The 18229-nt window shown below is 36.0% G+C and overlaps 1 protein-coding gene across 1 annotated transcript in view; it reads right to left on the reverse strand.

Annotated features, from left to right (window-relative positions):
• PCGF5 (polycomb group ring finger 5) overlaps positions 1 to 18116 on the reverse strand; it is a gene marked incomplete at its 3' end in the record, with an annotated part of 21769 nt that extends 3653 nt beyond the window's left edge. The window contains exons 1-4 of the mRNA XM_009704146.1: positions 17804 to 18116; positions 6628 to 6724; positions 1969 to 2024; positions 1817 to 1876 (exon numbers count right to left, since the gene is read on the reverse strand). Of these exons, the coding sequence (XP_009702448.1) occupies positions 1817 to 1876; positions 1969 to 2024; positions 6628 to 6724; positions 17804 to 17915 (325 nt within the window). The remainder of the gene's footprint in view (positions 1 to 1816; positions 1877 to 1968; positions 2025 to 6627; positions 6725 to 17803) is intronic.
• Positions 18117 to 18229: the final 113 nt, after the last annotated feature.

Below are 18229 nucleotides of genomic sequence, written 5' to 3' on the forward strand. Positions count from 1 at the left end.
TAAGGAGTAAATTGGTGTCCCATTCTTTTTTCCCCTCATCTTTCTTGCAAATCTTGGAAATTGTATACTTCCTATGCTTTTCTCAGATATTCAGCATCAAACTGATTGCCAGAGACTGAGTCAATGTAAAGCTGTTTGCCCTCTTCCTTCTTCAGTTCAGATTGAAGAGGACCAATACAGATTTTTTTCTCTGTACCACAGTATGTTTCCTATCATCATCCATCAATTCTCTCCAGTAACCACTCTCCTAGTGGAGTCACCAATGCCTGAGATATGCTTTGTTGTTTGTTTGTTTTTTTTCTCCTGGTATGTGAAAATTTTAAGTCCTGGGATTTTTTTTACACATCTTAGATGCTAAGTTTGGGAACTGTGTTGTGACCTGTGATACAGGACATAACTGACGGACTCTTTTAAACTAGGCTGATGTGATTGCAGGGCATGGTATTGACAACCAAGACAGACTCTTCTTACTGAAATATTCTCATCAAATAATTTATTCTCAGGCAAGATTCTAAATGCTTGTTTATGGCAAAAAAAAGTGTAAATGATCTTAATTTGTCTCAATGAGTTGTCACGACTTTTGAATGGTTTAGAGAGCCAAATTTCCATAGTCAAAGGATACAGTCACTAACAGAGCTGGAATCATCTGTAGCTACTTAAAAGTGTATTTTGAGAGTTAGAGCCTTCCTGTGATTCACAAAACAATCCAATCACTCATTACAGTTAGTAACTGATCTCCATCAGGTTTACCATTAAATTATGGGAGGAAAGTAAGAACCAGAAGAATAAACTGGTTAAAAGTAAGTTACATTCCTCAAATTTGCAAATTATATGTTATTTTTTTCTATGTATATAGCAGAAAATTGTTTTCTAAACAGTCAACAAATGCCTATATTTCAAAAAAATATTTTCTAAGTATTTTTAAAACTGAATAGGTATACACTACACAGCTTGCTGTAGTAAACTAATATAATTTAATCTAAACTGTCTCGCAATTACGTAACAGAGAAAAGAACCTTGTCCCTTATAATGGATGCCAAATGCAAATCAACAAAACTAGTGAGAAAGAAAATGAAATGTTACGAAGTTGAAAATAAGATATTATACACAATTGAGTGAAGAAGAGTATTGCAAGATGTTTACTTGACAATGATCCTTTGCTAAAAATAGCCATTTCTCTAGCTTATCAGAGCCTTTCAAAAATTCATTAAAATGCCCAAATCAAATAGGCTATGGTATCAAAACCTTGATGTCAAATTAAAGGGGCATAAAAACAGTTGGATGTAGTCCTCACTTAGCACCTCAATGTTGAGCTCTCAAAGTTCATGGGTCAACTACAACAAAAAAAAAAGAAATAAAAAAAAAGAAAAAGCATTTTGGAATCTATATAAAACAATTGTTTAGGATGTGTGGAAAACTGTTTTACTACATGTCATAACTAACTCTTGACAACCTCCTACTTAACAGCTGGTCAAATTCAGTAACAGAAAATAATCTGTAAAAAACTCAAGTAGTTCTGCATCCTGCTGTATTAAGAAAATCAAGAATTCAAGTGGAAAATCGCAGGAGTGATGAAAGTGAGAGCTTAGGGAAATGCAAATAAAAATAACGGTAAAACAGCTAGTGTTTGTAAAACAACTGGTTAATAGATAAGAAGCAATACATGAAGGCCCAGACTACATTTACACAGATTTGTTACTAGTTTCTGTACTATCTTTGAATTCAGTAAAAACAATGTACATGCATAAATGTTTGAAGAAACAGCGCTTAATGAGCAACATACAGATGATAGAGGGGAAAAAAAAAAAATCATCACCTTGTCCATTTTCTTGAGGTTTGTTTTTCTTCCAAAATTCAATCTCTCGCTGCAGTTCCTCTAGTTAACATCAAAGAACAGTATACCATTAGAAATAGCTATATTCCCTCCATCAACCCCAACAGGTACCCAAAACCAAATAGGAAACTTACGTTCTCGAAGTCCAGGCACCAACTTAAATATAATTTCCTCTAAGGTGTTATCCAGCCTTTCAAAGGGAAAAAATATATTTCACATGAAGTAGAAACTAGCATTTTAAATATTTTTAGCCTTTGAACAACAAAAACTTTTGAGTAATAAAATGAATCGCATATTTCTGGTAAATAATGCATCCTGCAAAAACCAATTGATTTTAGCTTGAGAGACAACATGCATTAAAGCTTATCTCAACCACCTCTTGAATGGATTTCTTTTAGAAATAACCAAGGAATTTATTTTTAATGTATAAAGACAAAAATGAAACAAATGAGAAAAAACATTATACTCTAAAATTGTAATTTTTTTAATTTGTGTTACATGCAAACTATTGTGTTACTAAAAGGTTCCAACTGGAAAAGTAGTATCCAATTTTAAGGGCCAGGTCATGAATAGTAAGCATGAAAATTATAAACTTCATTATCATATTAAGTGTTCAATTGCTTTGGTAATAAGGCTGTTATGAAAAACCGAACAGACCATTCCCTACTCATTACAACACAGACTAACCAGTCTTGGCAGGATAAAGACCACAGAGCATCCATGCTGCTCTGGCTAGACAGTTCTCAGTACCCAACATAATTCATTTAAACTATTTAAATCTGCCATGAGTTTGTCTACCAGACAACAGTATGCAGCACAGGCATGTCACAGAATCACAGATGTCCTCTGATATCCTGGTATTCGTGCCAGAAATAGCTATTACAGTCCTTTGCAGAGGACACAGTGCATTTACTTTTGTTGCTGAAGCTAAAATATTTTTCTTCCCTTTTCTCTGAATTTTACCTCCTCTCCTAACCATTTAACTTATCATCTGCTTTCTAGTTCCACTTCCTCTCCCTGCCTTACTTCTCCTTCGGTTTCCTCTGTCTCTCATTCTGTTTCCTTTTCCTTTCTCTCCTCTGCCCTCTACATCTTCTCTGGTGAACAGTAACTCCCACTGTCCACAGCCTAAACAAAAACCCATGACAAAATGAAATACTAAGTAATATAGCCAGAGAAATTAAGTACCTTGAGATTCAGTCAGAAGCTACAATACAATAATTGCCTTTGGTATATTTTTAATTGCCTTAATTTTTCATCTCAATAATGATATATATCTCTATGTATACGTATGTATTTGCATATATACACGTTATTAATAATATGCTATAGGCCTTTTATAAAACTTATAACTGTTCTCTATCTTTTGTTCACTAGCAGCACCAAAGTAGGAAGAAGACTGAATGATTTTATTGTTGAGGAATGCCAAAGAGCCATTTTAATAGATAACAATTATCTTCTTATAATAAATATGTGAGCATTCCAGGTTCTCTTCTTTACAGGATTTGTACTTGTAATTGAAAGTTTACTATTACCCAATCATCTTGTTCTGAGACTAGTTCCCTGTGTTATGCATCAGTTCATGAAGACATAATATTCATGTTTAAGTTACAACCGTGACCCATTTTTTAATTGCTGCTTCTTATAAGGACAAAAAAAAAAAAAGATCTTCAGCAAGTAAAACAGACCTCCCCTAAAACAATGAAGCATAGGGCCTACTTTCTCACAGATAAGAAGGAAACCAAAATCACGGCATGTCTGAGCACTTAGTTTCTGATAGATGACAATATAGGTTTACCTTTCCAAACGGTATGTTATCTCTTCTAGTCTCTCCTATCAGCATCTAATGCAACTAGACAGTATGGCTTTCTATGAAGTTCCCACGGTAGAGCACTGGGAACTTGGGAACCTGTCTTGGAAATGGAATTCATTTCACATTGTAAGAAAGCTCCAATCTTCATAACTTACTCATTACAAGAAAAGAAATAAGGACTTCAAAAGAGAACATCACCATCTTAATTCAAAATCCCACTAACCATTCCTCAGGATGGTATAATAAATGTAGAATAAACAGCATGTATTTTTGAAAATTCCCACTTAGCACTTTCTAATTCATCTTCAATGGCTCAAAACAAAAGTCACTGGTAATGCTAACATAGCAAGAAAAACAGTATACTCAGCAAATTCACGATGCTAGCAGCAAGAACTGGCTTCATACTCCAGTCAATGACTTTATTTTGTTTCCAAAACTAAACAAAAAGAGCTATTTCATCCTTATGAAGCGTAAATACTAATCAATACCGTAAAAAATGCAACCCCCCCCCCCTTATTTGATCTTTAAGTACAGGGAAATTAAACTACTTAAACTATAGGAAAAAAAAATAGAAAATTATAAAAAGATTCTCAATTTCAGATGCATCTTACGGTGTTCCCATTATCCACGCCTATGAGAACTCTACCAAAGATCTGTATTTCTAATGACTTGCATCAAACTCATTCCAAAATGGAACTACTTACTACTTGACATAACTCCAAAGTTGGTCTCAGTCATTTAATATATTTCCTGTTAATGCTGAAACAAGAACACTGATATTTTAGACACACCTCTTTCCACCCCCACATCTTCCAACCTCCAAACCATAATGTATAGAAAGAAGAACCAAGCACTTATGTCAGCTTCATATTCTTTTTCACCTCTTCTATAATATTGAATGAGTTATAAAAGCAAAGTTATTCTCTGATAATTGCTAATTATCTGAAGTGAAGCAAACAAAGACTATGACTCAGGAAAAAATGCATCCAAAGAAGCATGCTACCAAGAAAAAAAGAAGGCTGCATTCATGGTATAACCAATGCAGACCCTATTGAATAGTCATGATGCAGAATTCTGCTAAATCAGGAAAGGGAATTCTAGAATTTAACATTCTTCCTAGATTTTAATTTTAGAGCTCAATGTTGAATTTCAGGCTTAGGCTTATAGTTTCAACAGACCCTAAGTGCTGCCAACTAAAAGATACGTCCAAACACCTTGCATAGTTATGAAGTTATTCAGAACTGAGTTTATAAAGTAGTTTAGATAGTATTTTTAACTGAGATCTTTGAGATAGAGTGTCCAATGCCATTTCTCAGAAAATGACTGCATTCTCGAGTAATGATGGGGCTAGTCTCTACAGTCAGAGTATAAAACATGTATTAAGTTAAGCAGGCAACATCCAAAAAAGATAATTCCATTGCACTGCTCACGTGCTTTTCTGATCGTTAGTTTAGCAAATGTTTAAAACTGTTTCATAAAATACAACCAGCAAACTACTAGCTATATGCAGTCTGTTGGCAAATAAACCCAGTGACTCTAAAAGTAGTTTCAGGAAATAATTGCAGAGAAAATAGCTCTTCCCACATTTGTGTCTTGTGGTCTCAACTTTTCTCACCCTTCTATCATTTCCTGCTTAAAGCATAGTATTCCTTTACTAAACATCTACTAGAAGTTTCAGAAAATGAATTTTTCAGCTCCTATGAAAAGTTCCTGTCAGAATAAAAGATATATTTCTCAAATGCTTTTGGTTTCAACTTATTAGTAGCCTTATGCACTCTGTATAGCATATTCTGTTACAGCTGACACAGCATCTCAGATGCTGACAGGAGATCAGAAAAATACTTGATTAACATTATTTTTAATTTTATTAAACAGATGTTTACATTACAGTAAACATCTACATGAACCCTTTAACCCTAACCTTCCAAAAAAACATTCAGATGATAAAAACTTAGGCTAATAACACTGTTTACAGTTGCTGAATTTAATCTCTCTCATCTATCCTCTTCATATATAACTGAAGCATGAGAATTGCTATGCACACACATATCAGTCAAAAAATCAAAGCAGAATATGACAAATTGTAGCAAACACAATGACATTAGGAAATAATACCAACCCTAAATAAATACCAGATGTAAATATGTATTTTAATATTGATGTAAGAATATTTCTTCCTAAATTCACAACAGTATTACAAACTAATAATATTGAAGGGGGTGGGAGGGTGGAGGGAATGTTGAGAGTAAGGGCAGAGAGTAGCTTCGTCATTTTAGGAAAACATGAAGTTCTTCCACTTATGATGATGTTTCTCAATTTCTCTGTACTATACTTGTAGGATGGCTGTCACCTTTGTTTCAACATAGTATTGCTAAAAGGAAATCCAGAATTTCAAGAAAAATAATTGTCAAAAAAAAAAGGTGTTATTGTGATATAAAAAAAGCAAACTCTCAAGAAAGGGTATTTTTAGTGTCAAAACTTTCTTTCATGAATGTATTTTCATTAATTTGACAACAGATTTCAATTCAGATTGGTAGATCTAAACCCTGGAAAACATTAAGTTATTTGTACGATTCACTTTCTACATTGCTCTAAGACGAAAAAAAGTTGCATGCAGTTTGGGATGCCTTAAATCATTTGAAAAAAGAAACTCTAGAATTTAATTTCATGTAAAGAATAAAAAGTATCTGGTTCATTGATTTGTTTAATAGAAATATTAAAATGTTTATTTTAATTTGTACAACACACCCAGTCTTTCTGTGTCTTTCTCTTATCTTTCCTCCTTTTATTATATCTGAAAAAATTCACTTTACAATTTATTGGGAGATGAGAAAATGACGAACTCTATGGCCAAGAACAGTTGATATATGTATTATACAAATAAGCCAAAAAATTAATTTCCTTTCAGGATAAAGATAATTTCTTTTTATTTTATTTTTTGTTCTTTTGTTTCAGCAAATGTTGTGCAATGTCATCTTACCTTAACATTTCTAGTGGATTGGTCTCATGCACTTGGTTGCCACACCTGGGACAGTCATTGCTGTCTTCAAAGTGTTGAACAATACAAGTCTTACAAACTGGGGCGGGGCGGGGGGAGAAAAAGAAAAAAGAAAAAAAAACAACTTAGACTAAGATCTAAATAATATTGCTTGAATGTGACCTAATCATACCAGCTAACTACTTCATGCATCAAAGATAAAAGAGTATTATTTTAAAACAAATAATTACACTGTATATTATTCACCTCTTGTTCCTCAAAGCCGTAGCTACTTCTGCTCTGCCAAGACACTAAGTTCAGCAGCACAGGTTAGGCAAGTGCTGCTCTAAAGAATGCAATATTTTTACTACTTAGAATTCTCGCAGCATCATAAAATGCAAACGCCATACCATGTAGTGGGTGTAAAGAGCAGGTTATGAGAAAGTGCATGCTGGGGAGCTCTAGCCCAGCCCAATCACCACCTCAGATGGTTTGAAAATGATTTATGCACATTATTTTCTTCCCAACGGTGTTACTGGCAACTGAAAATACTGCTGTAAATACTTACTGTAAGAGAAAAGTTCACAGAAATTGTACACAGGTTCAAAGTGGCTATGTTTCCCTTTTGACATACTTCCTTCAAAAGCAATGACAGAACTTACAGTAAACATTTAATACTTGAATCTTGTAATGAAAAATCAAGATCATGGCCATGGCAAGTATAAACAAACCCAAACCAACAACAATGTTAATTTAAAATCCAATAAACTGAAATTAAACTAAACAAGCTGCTACACTACTGTTACTTCCAAATGATTAATTGCAGACTGTAGATTTTACTGCCATTAATAACAAAATGGAAGCCAAGCTGATGAGAACAAATACGCCTGCTATTATTACTGTGTTACAACATTCTGGATGGAGATAAACTCTATCCTCTATTTACTATTACTTCAACTAAACTGAAATGAGAACTGCAAATTCATCAGTAAATGGACTGAAAAAATAAATGGACTGCTGCAATTGCAATATGCTTTCTGCTGAAACACTGTACTTTCTTTCATCAATTACCTGAAGAACTAAGAGTACCTCTAAACAAGCTGGTAAATCCTAATTATATGACAAGCTTTAAAGAATCTTGAAATTCCTTTAACAAACATCACCTAACAAGCAAAGCCTGCATTTATCTTTGCCTTAGTGTGCTCAGAAGGGTTACTACAAATCAGTTGACGCTGATGATGCACACACATTAGACCTCCATGTAGGTGTTTTTTCCAACTGCTTTAAAACACTAACTTGAGACCATTAACCTCCTAGCTTTGGTTGAAGTTACAATGAACTCTGACAGGCAGACTTGAGAGCTCTCTGGCTGGCTCTTGGCACTCTCCCCAAGATAAAAGTCTCCAGCAGTGTTGGATGCAGGGCAGATTTCTGATGATCTGGTAAAACGAGCTCAGGAAGTCCACGAGTCCTCCCAAACAAGCCCAGTAAGTGGGGTGCAGTGCTGTCCTCCGCACATGGGGACTCCAAACCAGCTGAGAACACTGATGCTATGAGAGCACCCTTCAGCCCTCAGGATATGATTTAATTTTTTCTTAACCTCAAGTTGTGAGGTATTTAGCACTGGCATACAGATGCAAGAACCTGTAATCACAGAACTCTTCTAATATCACAGATCTTTTGTAATTTGTTAAATTGCTAGACTTAATTGATTTTTGCACATGCATTCCCTAACACTTTCACAGGGTAAGAAGTCTAGTACAGAGCAGTGTATGTTCTGTACCTACAGCATTTCTTCACTTTTCTGTATACTTTTTATAACTAATACTCCTAAAATTAAACATTTTGCTACTACACTTACAGAATACAAAGAATTTAATCACTCACATAGAAGCCCTCATGCCAGCCCAACAGAGCATTTAAGAACATGCTTAAATTAAAGCACAAATCCGAATAACTTTTAAAATATATATAGTCAAGATTTCTATGATCTCTCCTCATTAATATCACTGAGAATCTCCTCTAGAATTGAAAATAAGTTTCAAGTTATCCTTGAAATTGTAAAGATATGAAGATTCTCAGCTTGAAGTTTTTTGTAAGAGGTAGTGTCAGCACACAGGGGCAAGCATTAGAAGGTAGAATTCTTTAGCTGATCAGCTCCTCAGCCATCCCAGCTCCCATAACTACCTGAATTATCTTTCCTTCTGTCACCCACTTGGAATACAAAGAAGCACAGGGAGCAACTGAAGGCATAGTTCAGTTCCTTCACCAATCAAAACCCAGTCATATACACACAATGATATAATAGGGAAGAGGCACAGATAGTAAAATGTATACAAAAATCGCCTCTCCAAGAATACCACTGTTCTCTTTTTCCTAAATTAATGCACTAGCTGGATAAGGGGTAGAGCTTTCTGATTCCAGCTAGCTACGCCAAGATTAAATAGATGTGGGATTTTTTTCATTTTTTCATTTTTTCATCTACATCTATTACAGACATTTTTAACTGCGTTGTTTGCTTTAGATAATCACGATTTTTTTTTTTTTGCACTATACCTTAAAATGGTTTAAGGTACACAACATTGCTCAACAAAAGGTGCCATGAATCTGCTCTGCAGTGCTCCCCTTAAACAAATATCCCGGTTCTAAGCACAACTTCCAGCACCTTCAAAGGTAACAGAGTGTACCCTCATTGCAGGCACACTGCCCTGGAGACGAAGGGGTGTTGTATGGTAACATGTAATAAACAAAAAGCCCTCTCACCTGTAGCTAGATAACAGGGTGCATGCTTGGTCCTGAGGTCAGGAAGTGTCACAAGTGGGTCTCAGAGTCACAGATGGGAAAATGATGCTGCTTCTTCAAAACTATGCTTTTTGAACAGGCATTGCCATAAGACATAATGCTCTGTAAAAACACATACCAAGGAACAAATAGAAACCCTATAGGTGTCCAGACCTGAATTACTTGCAAGCAGCCACCACCACCATTCAAGTGCACAGATACAATTTGATTAGCTGGCCAAACAACATAATGTAATATTCTCCAAAAATGTTCTTGCTTATCTTCAAACTCTAATTACTGTGCCTTTACTTTTTTGATACTACCAGCAGTCCTGAAGATTGCTGCAAAAAAAGGCTCCAGCTAAGTTACAAGCATGCCATGTAATTTGAATTGAAAAAAAAAAAAACAACAGCCAATAACACTAATTAACATGACATTCTGATACAGTGTTCATGAGAAGCCTAGGATGAAGTGAGCTTTTCTTTCTGAAACAGGCCATCCTGGTATCATGTCATTTATTTATCTTGCTCTTCTTAAATAGTGAAAAATAAGCCAATCATAAAAAGGTCCTAATCTAAACATATGACATGAAAATCAAAACAGAAGACAATGTGGCACAAAACCATGTTGGAGAAGGCTCTTTAATTGATAGTAATACATACTGTAATCACTGTAAAAAAATTAAAATATTTCAAACAGAAGACCCTGTACAGACATAGTGGTTAAACTGCATTTAAGTTTACTTATTTAAGCAACCCAGAGATTTTTAGAAAGAAGATAGTCTAGAAAAGGAAATATTGCTGTGAATGGAAGTAGTTAACATTGTTGAAAAATCCTATCTTCCTCATTCATTAATGGACGAGATGTCTTCTTCCTATTTATCAAAAAAAAAGAAAAATCAGGACATTTTGGGGGCATGATTTTTCTATATTATTTAAGTAGAGAGCATCAAAGCAATTAAAAGTAGAGATGCTAGGTCTGCGTGAAGTAAACCAAAGGACTAAATAGGATTAACCTATTAAATCTGATGCCAGATATAGTAAAAGCCTGAAACAAGAGTCCTAGAATAAACACTTCCTGGATGACTTCAATAAGAATGAAAATAATCATATTCTGCCCAAGTTTCTCAAGAATCTGTGAAATATGCTACTGCCAATCAAGCTCTTCAACTGCAGCACCTGATATCTCATAATCTTGGTATCTATATTGTGCTGAAGGAGAGAGTGTAGAAATTAGTAGTGGGTGATGGCAGTACTGATGTGAACTCCATCGTTAAGAATCATCTGCTATCTCAGAAATTCCATTAGTTGGAGAACCTCAATTTAAAGAGTGTGGGGAAAAAAAGCTGAGAAGCTAGCATGATGATGAAATTGTGAAGGCTAACATAGTTGTGAATAGTGGCCATATAAAAATTCAGCTGAAAGTCGCTGAGGTAAGTAGCATAAGGGTTTGGTTTACTCTAGACCTTTTCTGATTTGGCTTCACAGAAACTGAGCTTAGGTATCAGTCTTTTTCAATGGAGAACTGCAAGTGAGATGGAGCTCCTCTTCTGCTAACTCCTATAGTAAAGGAAGGGGTTGGTCTTTAATTTTTTTTTGTAAGCCTCCTGTCCAGTAGAAACTGCAGCATCTCTATGGAGTCAGTCTTTCCAACATGATACCAACTTTATATGATTGATAAAGAATAAAAAAAAAAATTCAAAAAATGGTATAAATGTCATTGGTATTGGTCAATATTGATTTTGGAACTGATAAACCTAACCCCTAACCTTCTCTTATTTGGAAAATTTTTAGCAATGGAAACTTTAAGAGGATTAGCACAAAAATTCTTCAAAAGGATTACCAGTGGCTTCGTATCAGTATCAGAGTGGTTTCTTCTGTAAGCAATTAGTACTAGCCTCCTTCAGAAAGCATTTCCCTGTGTTTTAAGAAAGCTATGTCTGAAACTCTGCATGGAATTTAATTCCCTTCACTTGCTCTTGGGATCTCTGCACCAGCCTGTGATGAGATGACACTGATCTGATTGCTTTGAAAAGGACTCATTGATTTGTCTTGTAAAGATATTTTAAACTTGGCTTTGCTAGGTCCTATTTGTCTTTAGTTTGGAAAACAAACAAAAAACCTATCTGAGGTATTGCTTTCATTTACACCCAGAAGAAATTTGGAATTATTACTGTTCAGAACGCTATGCCACAGGATAGATAACTAACACACTTCAAATAAGTCAGACGATTGACTCCCCAAAATCTCCCAAATACTAAACACTGCTAAACATGAAGCCTGCTAAAATCCACAATAATGTAACTTGAAGAAATATTTATGATATAAACTAATCTATGGAAAGGAATCGAATTCCTCAGTCTGAATATATTTATGTGCTCTTTATACCTTTTTTTGAGAGAAGATGGCACCCTTGGAAGCCATGCATCGTCCAAGAAAGGGACTAATGATTAATGAAGAGCTTAATCTCCAGTGTAAGAGACATCTTTGAGTAGAATATATACAGACAAAACATCATAAGGAACCAAGAATCTTAAGCTAGTCCTATACGGATGTATTCCCTACCCCTACAGATCTTGATCAAGACTTTGTGCAGCCACCTCAAATCATGAGGTCATCTTATACTATGAAAACACTCTTGAAATTGTAAATCAATACTGTAGTAATCTAAACCAACTTTCTTTTTCTCATGTAAAGCTACGGTGCTATAAATATTTGCCTGTCAAAACTAACTGTCATTTACCGATAGCAACGTAAAAGTAAAAAATACACATAAATTCTAGCACTACAAGAATAATGAACTGATATATGATACTCCTAGTAGGAGTAGTATCATCAACCAGTATTTTCAGATATGATAGGTATAATCATCCTCTGTTATTCTCAATATAAAACACTGAACATTTTTCAAAGCCTATCACTTTGAAGTTTCAGAGAACGGGATGAAGTCTAGGTATTAGGTGAAAAGGGTAGGGAAAAAGAAAATCTTCAAACACAATTAAATTACAGATATATTTAATTCACCACCTTAGGGGGTATAAAAAAATCCAACTGAGCAAACCACCAAACCAAAAACCTTTAACACTTCCAGTGCAGATTAACAAAATGACATGGTTTCCCTTGCTTTACTGTAGGTCACAGTGTGGCAGCAAACAGGTAAAAGAAAACACCTTAACCAAAATCTACACAGTTTGCAGAATTTTGAGGTATGTGCTATACATGTCAGTGAAATTAGGACCTGAATTTCATGGTTGTACTGTGACACTTTAGATGAGCCACAATAAAAGTTGAACTCACATAAGATGACTTGCTACAGCTGATAAAAGTACTTGTGTGACATATGCTAATTGGCTGGCAACCATAACATACTACCCAACGCTATGTTTTCCAATACAGAGATATCTGGTTCACGCATTCTTTCAGATCTTTGTAATCAGCTGAAAAATACAGGTACAAGTGTCAGGACTGTGCTGCATGTCATCTTATGCTAGCAAAAAAAGTACGCATCTTATGCATATCTACACACATATTGTTCAATAAGGAGACTCCTCCTAGGTTATTTTTTAAATGCTGATTAACAAGGTACCTAAATAAAACTTCACACTGTATTTTTTTAAAGAAAATATTCTGCAAGAGAAAGTTTAATTAGTTAGTTTAATTAATTGTGGGACAAATTCTTTGTCAGAACTCATCCTTTGAATTCTTCCAAGGATCTCCTCTCGAAGTTAATCACTCTGATCCAGTGAGCAAAGGAGGGGCACAGGATAGGCACAGCTAGTGGAACATCAAACCCACCTCAGTGATGGCACAGAGGTGTAACAAGTCATTTGGTATGTTTAATGAACTATATAATTAGCTACCTTAAACTTGGTTTAAAAACACTTACTTTTAGGGAAAGTGTCTGCATAAAAACAAGACAGAAAACTTTAAAATACTTAACCACCCTTCTCAGAAACTATACATGTGTGACTACTCCACTGTTAATTACAATTACCAGACACAGTCAGACAGGATTCCCTTCTGTTAAAAGGGAGAGAGAATTTCAATATGTGGTGATCAAGAATGACTTTTTGGGTTGAAATCCTCTATTTCAAAATAAGACAGATCTGCTAACCTTTAAGTCCTGCTACATGCCATTGACTGAAGCTTCTGCAGGACAAGGAGCATGAAAGCAGCTCAGCTTGCTTGTCTGTCAGTGGGAAATTTGCTGCAGTAAAGTTCTTCTGGGATCTCCTGGTGAGAGCGTAAGTTTTTAGCAAAATCTGAAAAACACTCTGGTTGCAAGATTACTGGTTTGATATTGAAAATTACTTCTCTAGTCATTTTCCTGCATGGAAGGACATTTCTGAAAGTTCCTAGACTGCATTGGTTGACAATTTCTTAAGGCAATTACTAGAGACTCCAACTAGGAGTAATGTACCAATTGATCTACTGTTCATAAACAGGGAAAGAATACACAGCCACAGATGGCAGCTTGCCTTGGAGTGACCACAGGATGACTGAGTTCAGGACCTCGAGGAAGGATACAAAGTTAAACAGTAGAGTTAGGATTCTGAACTTCAGGAGATGGGACTTCAGGTTGTTTAAGCAACTGCTGGTCAGATTTCCCAATGAGGCTATCATTAGAAAGAAAGGTACTTAGGGGAGCTGGCTGTTGGTTTTTTTTAAAGAAAATTTATTTAGACCTCAAGAGCTAACCAGCCCATTGTACAGGGAATTTTGTCAGAACTGCTTAGTGCACAAGAACTGCTTCGTGCACAAGCTTCCTAATTAATAGGCAAAAATAGAGCATATTAGAACTGGAAACAAGGATGGGAAACAAAAGAATATAAAATCATTGCTCTGGCACTTAGGGACAAAATCAGGAAGGCCAAAACCCAGCCATAGCTAAAACTGATGAGGGACATAAGGGGATTCTGCTAGTAGCTGAAGGAAGGTCAGACAAAATGTGGGTGTGTTAATGAATGAGGGAAACAATTTAGGAACAAATTATATAGAAAGGTTTGAAATCATCAATGTCTTTTTCGCCTTGGTCTTCACACGCAGAGCCTGATCCCAGATCTCCATGCATACCAGCATGATTTGGGAAGGAGAGGGATGACCAGCAGCCAGGGAGGAGCAAGTTAGGGCCTACTGAGAAAAGCTGGACGTATTCAAAGCTATAGGCCAGGTATGATTCACAAAGCTGAAAGCTTATCACCATAATCATGGTGATTACAGGAAGTGCCTGATGAGTGGAAAAGGGTAGTGTGTTATGCCCACGTTTAAGAAAGATGGGAAGAATGACCCAGGTAACTATAGCTAAACGGTCTCCACTAGCTTCGTGGAAAGATGGCAGATCATGTCATGTCCCTTGGAATCTCAACTATGTGAGGGACAAAAACATAATCAGGAATAGGCAATACCAATTTACCAAAAGCAAATAATGGTTGATGGTAGTAGGTGTTCTAATAACAGTCTATACCACTTGAATAGCAAGTAGAGGAAGGATGGAGCCCAGCTCTTCTTGGTAGTGGAAAACAGTATCACAAGGAGCAATGGTCACAAGCTGTTGTTTGGTAGGACATTCAGAAAAACCTCTTCACTAAGTAAATAGCCTGGCACTGGAAATGATTATTGAGAGAGGCTGTGGAGTCTCCACGCTTGGAAAGTCACAACTAAACTATAGAGAGCCAAGGCTTGACCTGCTATAGTGTTGGCAACTAACCTGCCTCATGCATGAAGTTGGCCTAGACAACCTCCAGATCTCCCTTCCAACCAACATTTCCATGACTGTTGGATATACAGAATAACATTCTGATATTTTTTAGGGCACTAAAGAATGTCCCTGAGGAAAGTTTATTTTCCAAGTTTTGTAAGCGCACGCTGTACTAAGCAATGGAGTGACTCAGGAGACAGAGGATGGGACATACCCTTTAGCTCACATCTAGCCTGCTTCAACCAGTAGTTCTTAAACACCTTGACAACTGTGTAACAGAGTAGAAAAAAGGTCTTAGTCCATAAGACAAAACTATTCTTTTGCAAGTAGCAAAAAAGAAACAAAGTACTGAATTTTCAGAATAATTATTTTGCAGTAATATAAGCATTTCCTTCCCAACAGAGAGAGGCAAGTTTGTACTGCTGATGCCCAAGTTGCACTTATTCTTCCCAGTAAATGGTGCAGTTGTCTGTCCAATATTTCCAAAAACTCCATCAGAAATATCTCTTCTTAAAAAGGCACACATTTCTCTTAACATTTTTTAGCAACACAGAAGATGTGAATTAACTGCTAACTGATTTGGTTACTACTGATCACATTAGTTCCTCTACGATCACTGGAGAACATCTATGTCAATACATGCTTTTCATCTTGTCCAGGGTAATATATTGTACTCCCAGTATCTAATGAATTATTGCTGCTTCTTAACCGTTAATATCTGCAGATTTTGTTCATTTGTGCAACACTGTTTTGAATTACGGCAATTAGTAGTACAAGACAAATACCAAAGGACAGTTAAAATCATTGAAATTTGTAGTAACTATCTGGATATGACTGAAGAACCATACTTGTACTTCAAAAAAACAAACAAAAAAATTAAATATTTTCTGAAAGCCAAAGCGTAAAATAATTTATCAGAGTATCTTCCTGAGTTCTGCCACATACAGATCACCTTTTCCTCATGGACGGAAGACTTCCATATCACCACTTGAAGTTTTTCATTTTCCTTTCCATCATTGTAAGCTTTGTATTTTAGCAACTAAACTTTGCTTTAAAGAAACCAACTTTCCTGCAGTTCTACTTAATGACCCAAACACGTGGCAGCTTTTCTGTGAGGAGACTTGTGCAACTACATGGCAGGTCAGTAAAATTCACGTGCGCTAATCTGGGGACTAGGCAGTAACAGAGCTGTCTTAGTGAATAGCTCACAATCTACAAGAGAACAAAAGAAACAGATGCTTCTGAGAAAAAAACACTTCTCCTGCCATTATTGTTTTGTAACAGAAGTGAAAATAAATAAACCAATAAATATCTAAACAGAAAGATACCATAATAAAAACATCCTTTTTTTCTCCAAGTTGATTTCTGATGCAACTTTCTTCCCCTCACTCCAACCTTTTAAAAGCTACTACCGTTCATTAAACTTCAACCATAAAAAACTTAACTAATGCTGGATTTTTTCCATTTTCTTTAAAGGGAAAGATAATTTAATAATAGCTAATACACCTTTCTTCCTCCTGTTTAATTTCAAGTTCTTATAAGGACACATTGCTTAACTTCTCTCCTCCTGAACTTAAATTCCTTTACCAAGTAACCCAAACCAGAAGAATAGTCCCACAAAACACATTATAATCCTTAGCTGATATGATTGGAAAAAGTCAGTTCAACATTATTTTTGCTCAAAACCTAAAAATAATATTATTATAATGGCAAACAATATTATCTTTGTATTATGAACAACTTATAGGAATGATATGTTTTCATTCTCTATGTGCTTGATATACCAGGGACGTAACATCATAATGTAAAAATTAACAGTGAAGACAATAACAACTGCAAGAACAACACTGCACAGAAGCAACAGGAAATGCTAAGACAAAGCTTTTAACTAATATTTATTAAAGGTTTAAAAATGGGAAATCTATCAGAAAACATATAGTTCCCCCTCCTCTTCCTTTAGAAGAATTCAAATTTTATTTGAAAAGATGTCAAATTCTCAAGAAAGTTCAAGCAAACTATCTTCTATTCAGGAATAAATGTAAAAAAAAAATCAAGCGTGTAAGTAATTTAGCCTGTGGAAGTAAGATGACTGAGTTTGATAGGACAATTCATATGTTTAATATAATACATACACACCAATGTTTTAGAAATATTAGGAGCATAAGACAACCTGAATAATTTTTCCTGAGTCAGTTTCATTCAAAGAGATCTACTCCCTAAATAAATATTTTGCCAGCTTTGGAGTATTTCTATGCATTGTGCCATGGAACACATTACAGAGAGATGCGAGCCAGTACTGACCAAACTGGTGTATCCATCAGGTACACTGCCAACATATACACTGGCTTAAGTTTCAAAAGCATAGTTGTATTATCAAAATACCACACCTGACCTAACAATCTTACTTGTGAACAGCCAGGCCACAGTGACACATGTTTGGTGCTAGAGTCGGCACAATCACCACTAGCTTGGGGGAAAGAAAAGGGGTGTCTTACTCTGCAAGGTGTTAAGCAGAATCAACATGCCCTCAAGATGACCCAGATGGCAGATCAATGTCTAGGAAACCCCATCAGAAACTGCACAGCATTGTACGCAACACTTCAGAAGTAAACAAAAACCAGCAGAGATCATAATAAACACATCAACACTTCAAGGAAGCATCACTTAGGAAGGAAGGAATATTTTGCAAAGTACTACTTACAGGTATGGAGGCACTCAGTTACTGTAGTTGGCTTGATGAGATAGCCTTTACAGATATAGCAGGTGATATGAGGATTGAAATCTTTCACCAAGTGCTTCCTCTGAGTAGCCATTCGTGGGGTAGGAAACGCTGGCAGAGTGCTCGTGGCCAGAGGAGCAAGTCTGAGAGGCGTCGATGCCCACGGTTCACTAGAGCTGCGGTGCTGCTCTGTGCAACTGGACTTCTCCAGGCATTTGCTCTTAATTCCACAGGTCTCACAGGGACATGGCTCATAACTCCTGCTCCTGTGCCAGGCGAGTCATTTTCCTACCTGTAACACACGTGGAAAGAGAGAAGTGTGTAAACCTGGCAGCACAGTGACGATGCCCCGGAGGACAAGTGTCGCCATAAACTTGGCAGGGGCAGCCCGGTTGTTATTTACGTAAG

The sequence above is a fragment of the Cariama cristata genome, unplaced genomic scaffold (assembly GCF_000690535.1).
Source record: "Cariama cristata isolate BGI_N322 unplaced genomic scaffold, ASM69053v1 scaffold44337, whole genome shotgun sequence".
Taxonomy (NCBI): domain Eukaryota; kingdom Metazoa; phylum Chordata; class Aves; order Cariamiformes; family Cariamidae; genus Cariama; species Cariama cristata.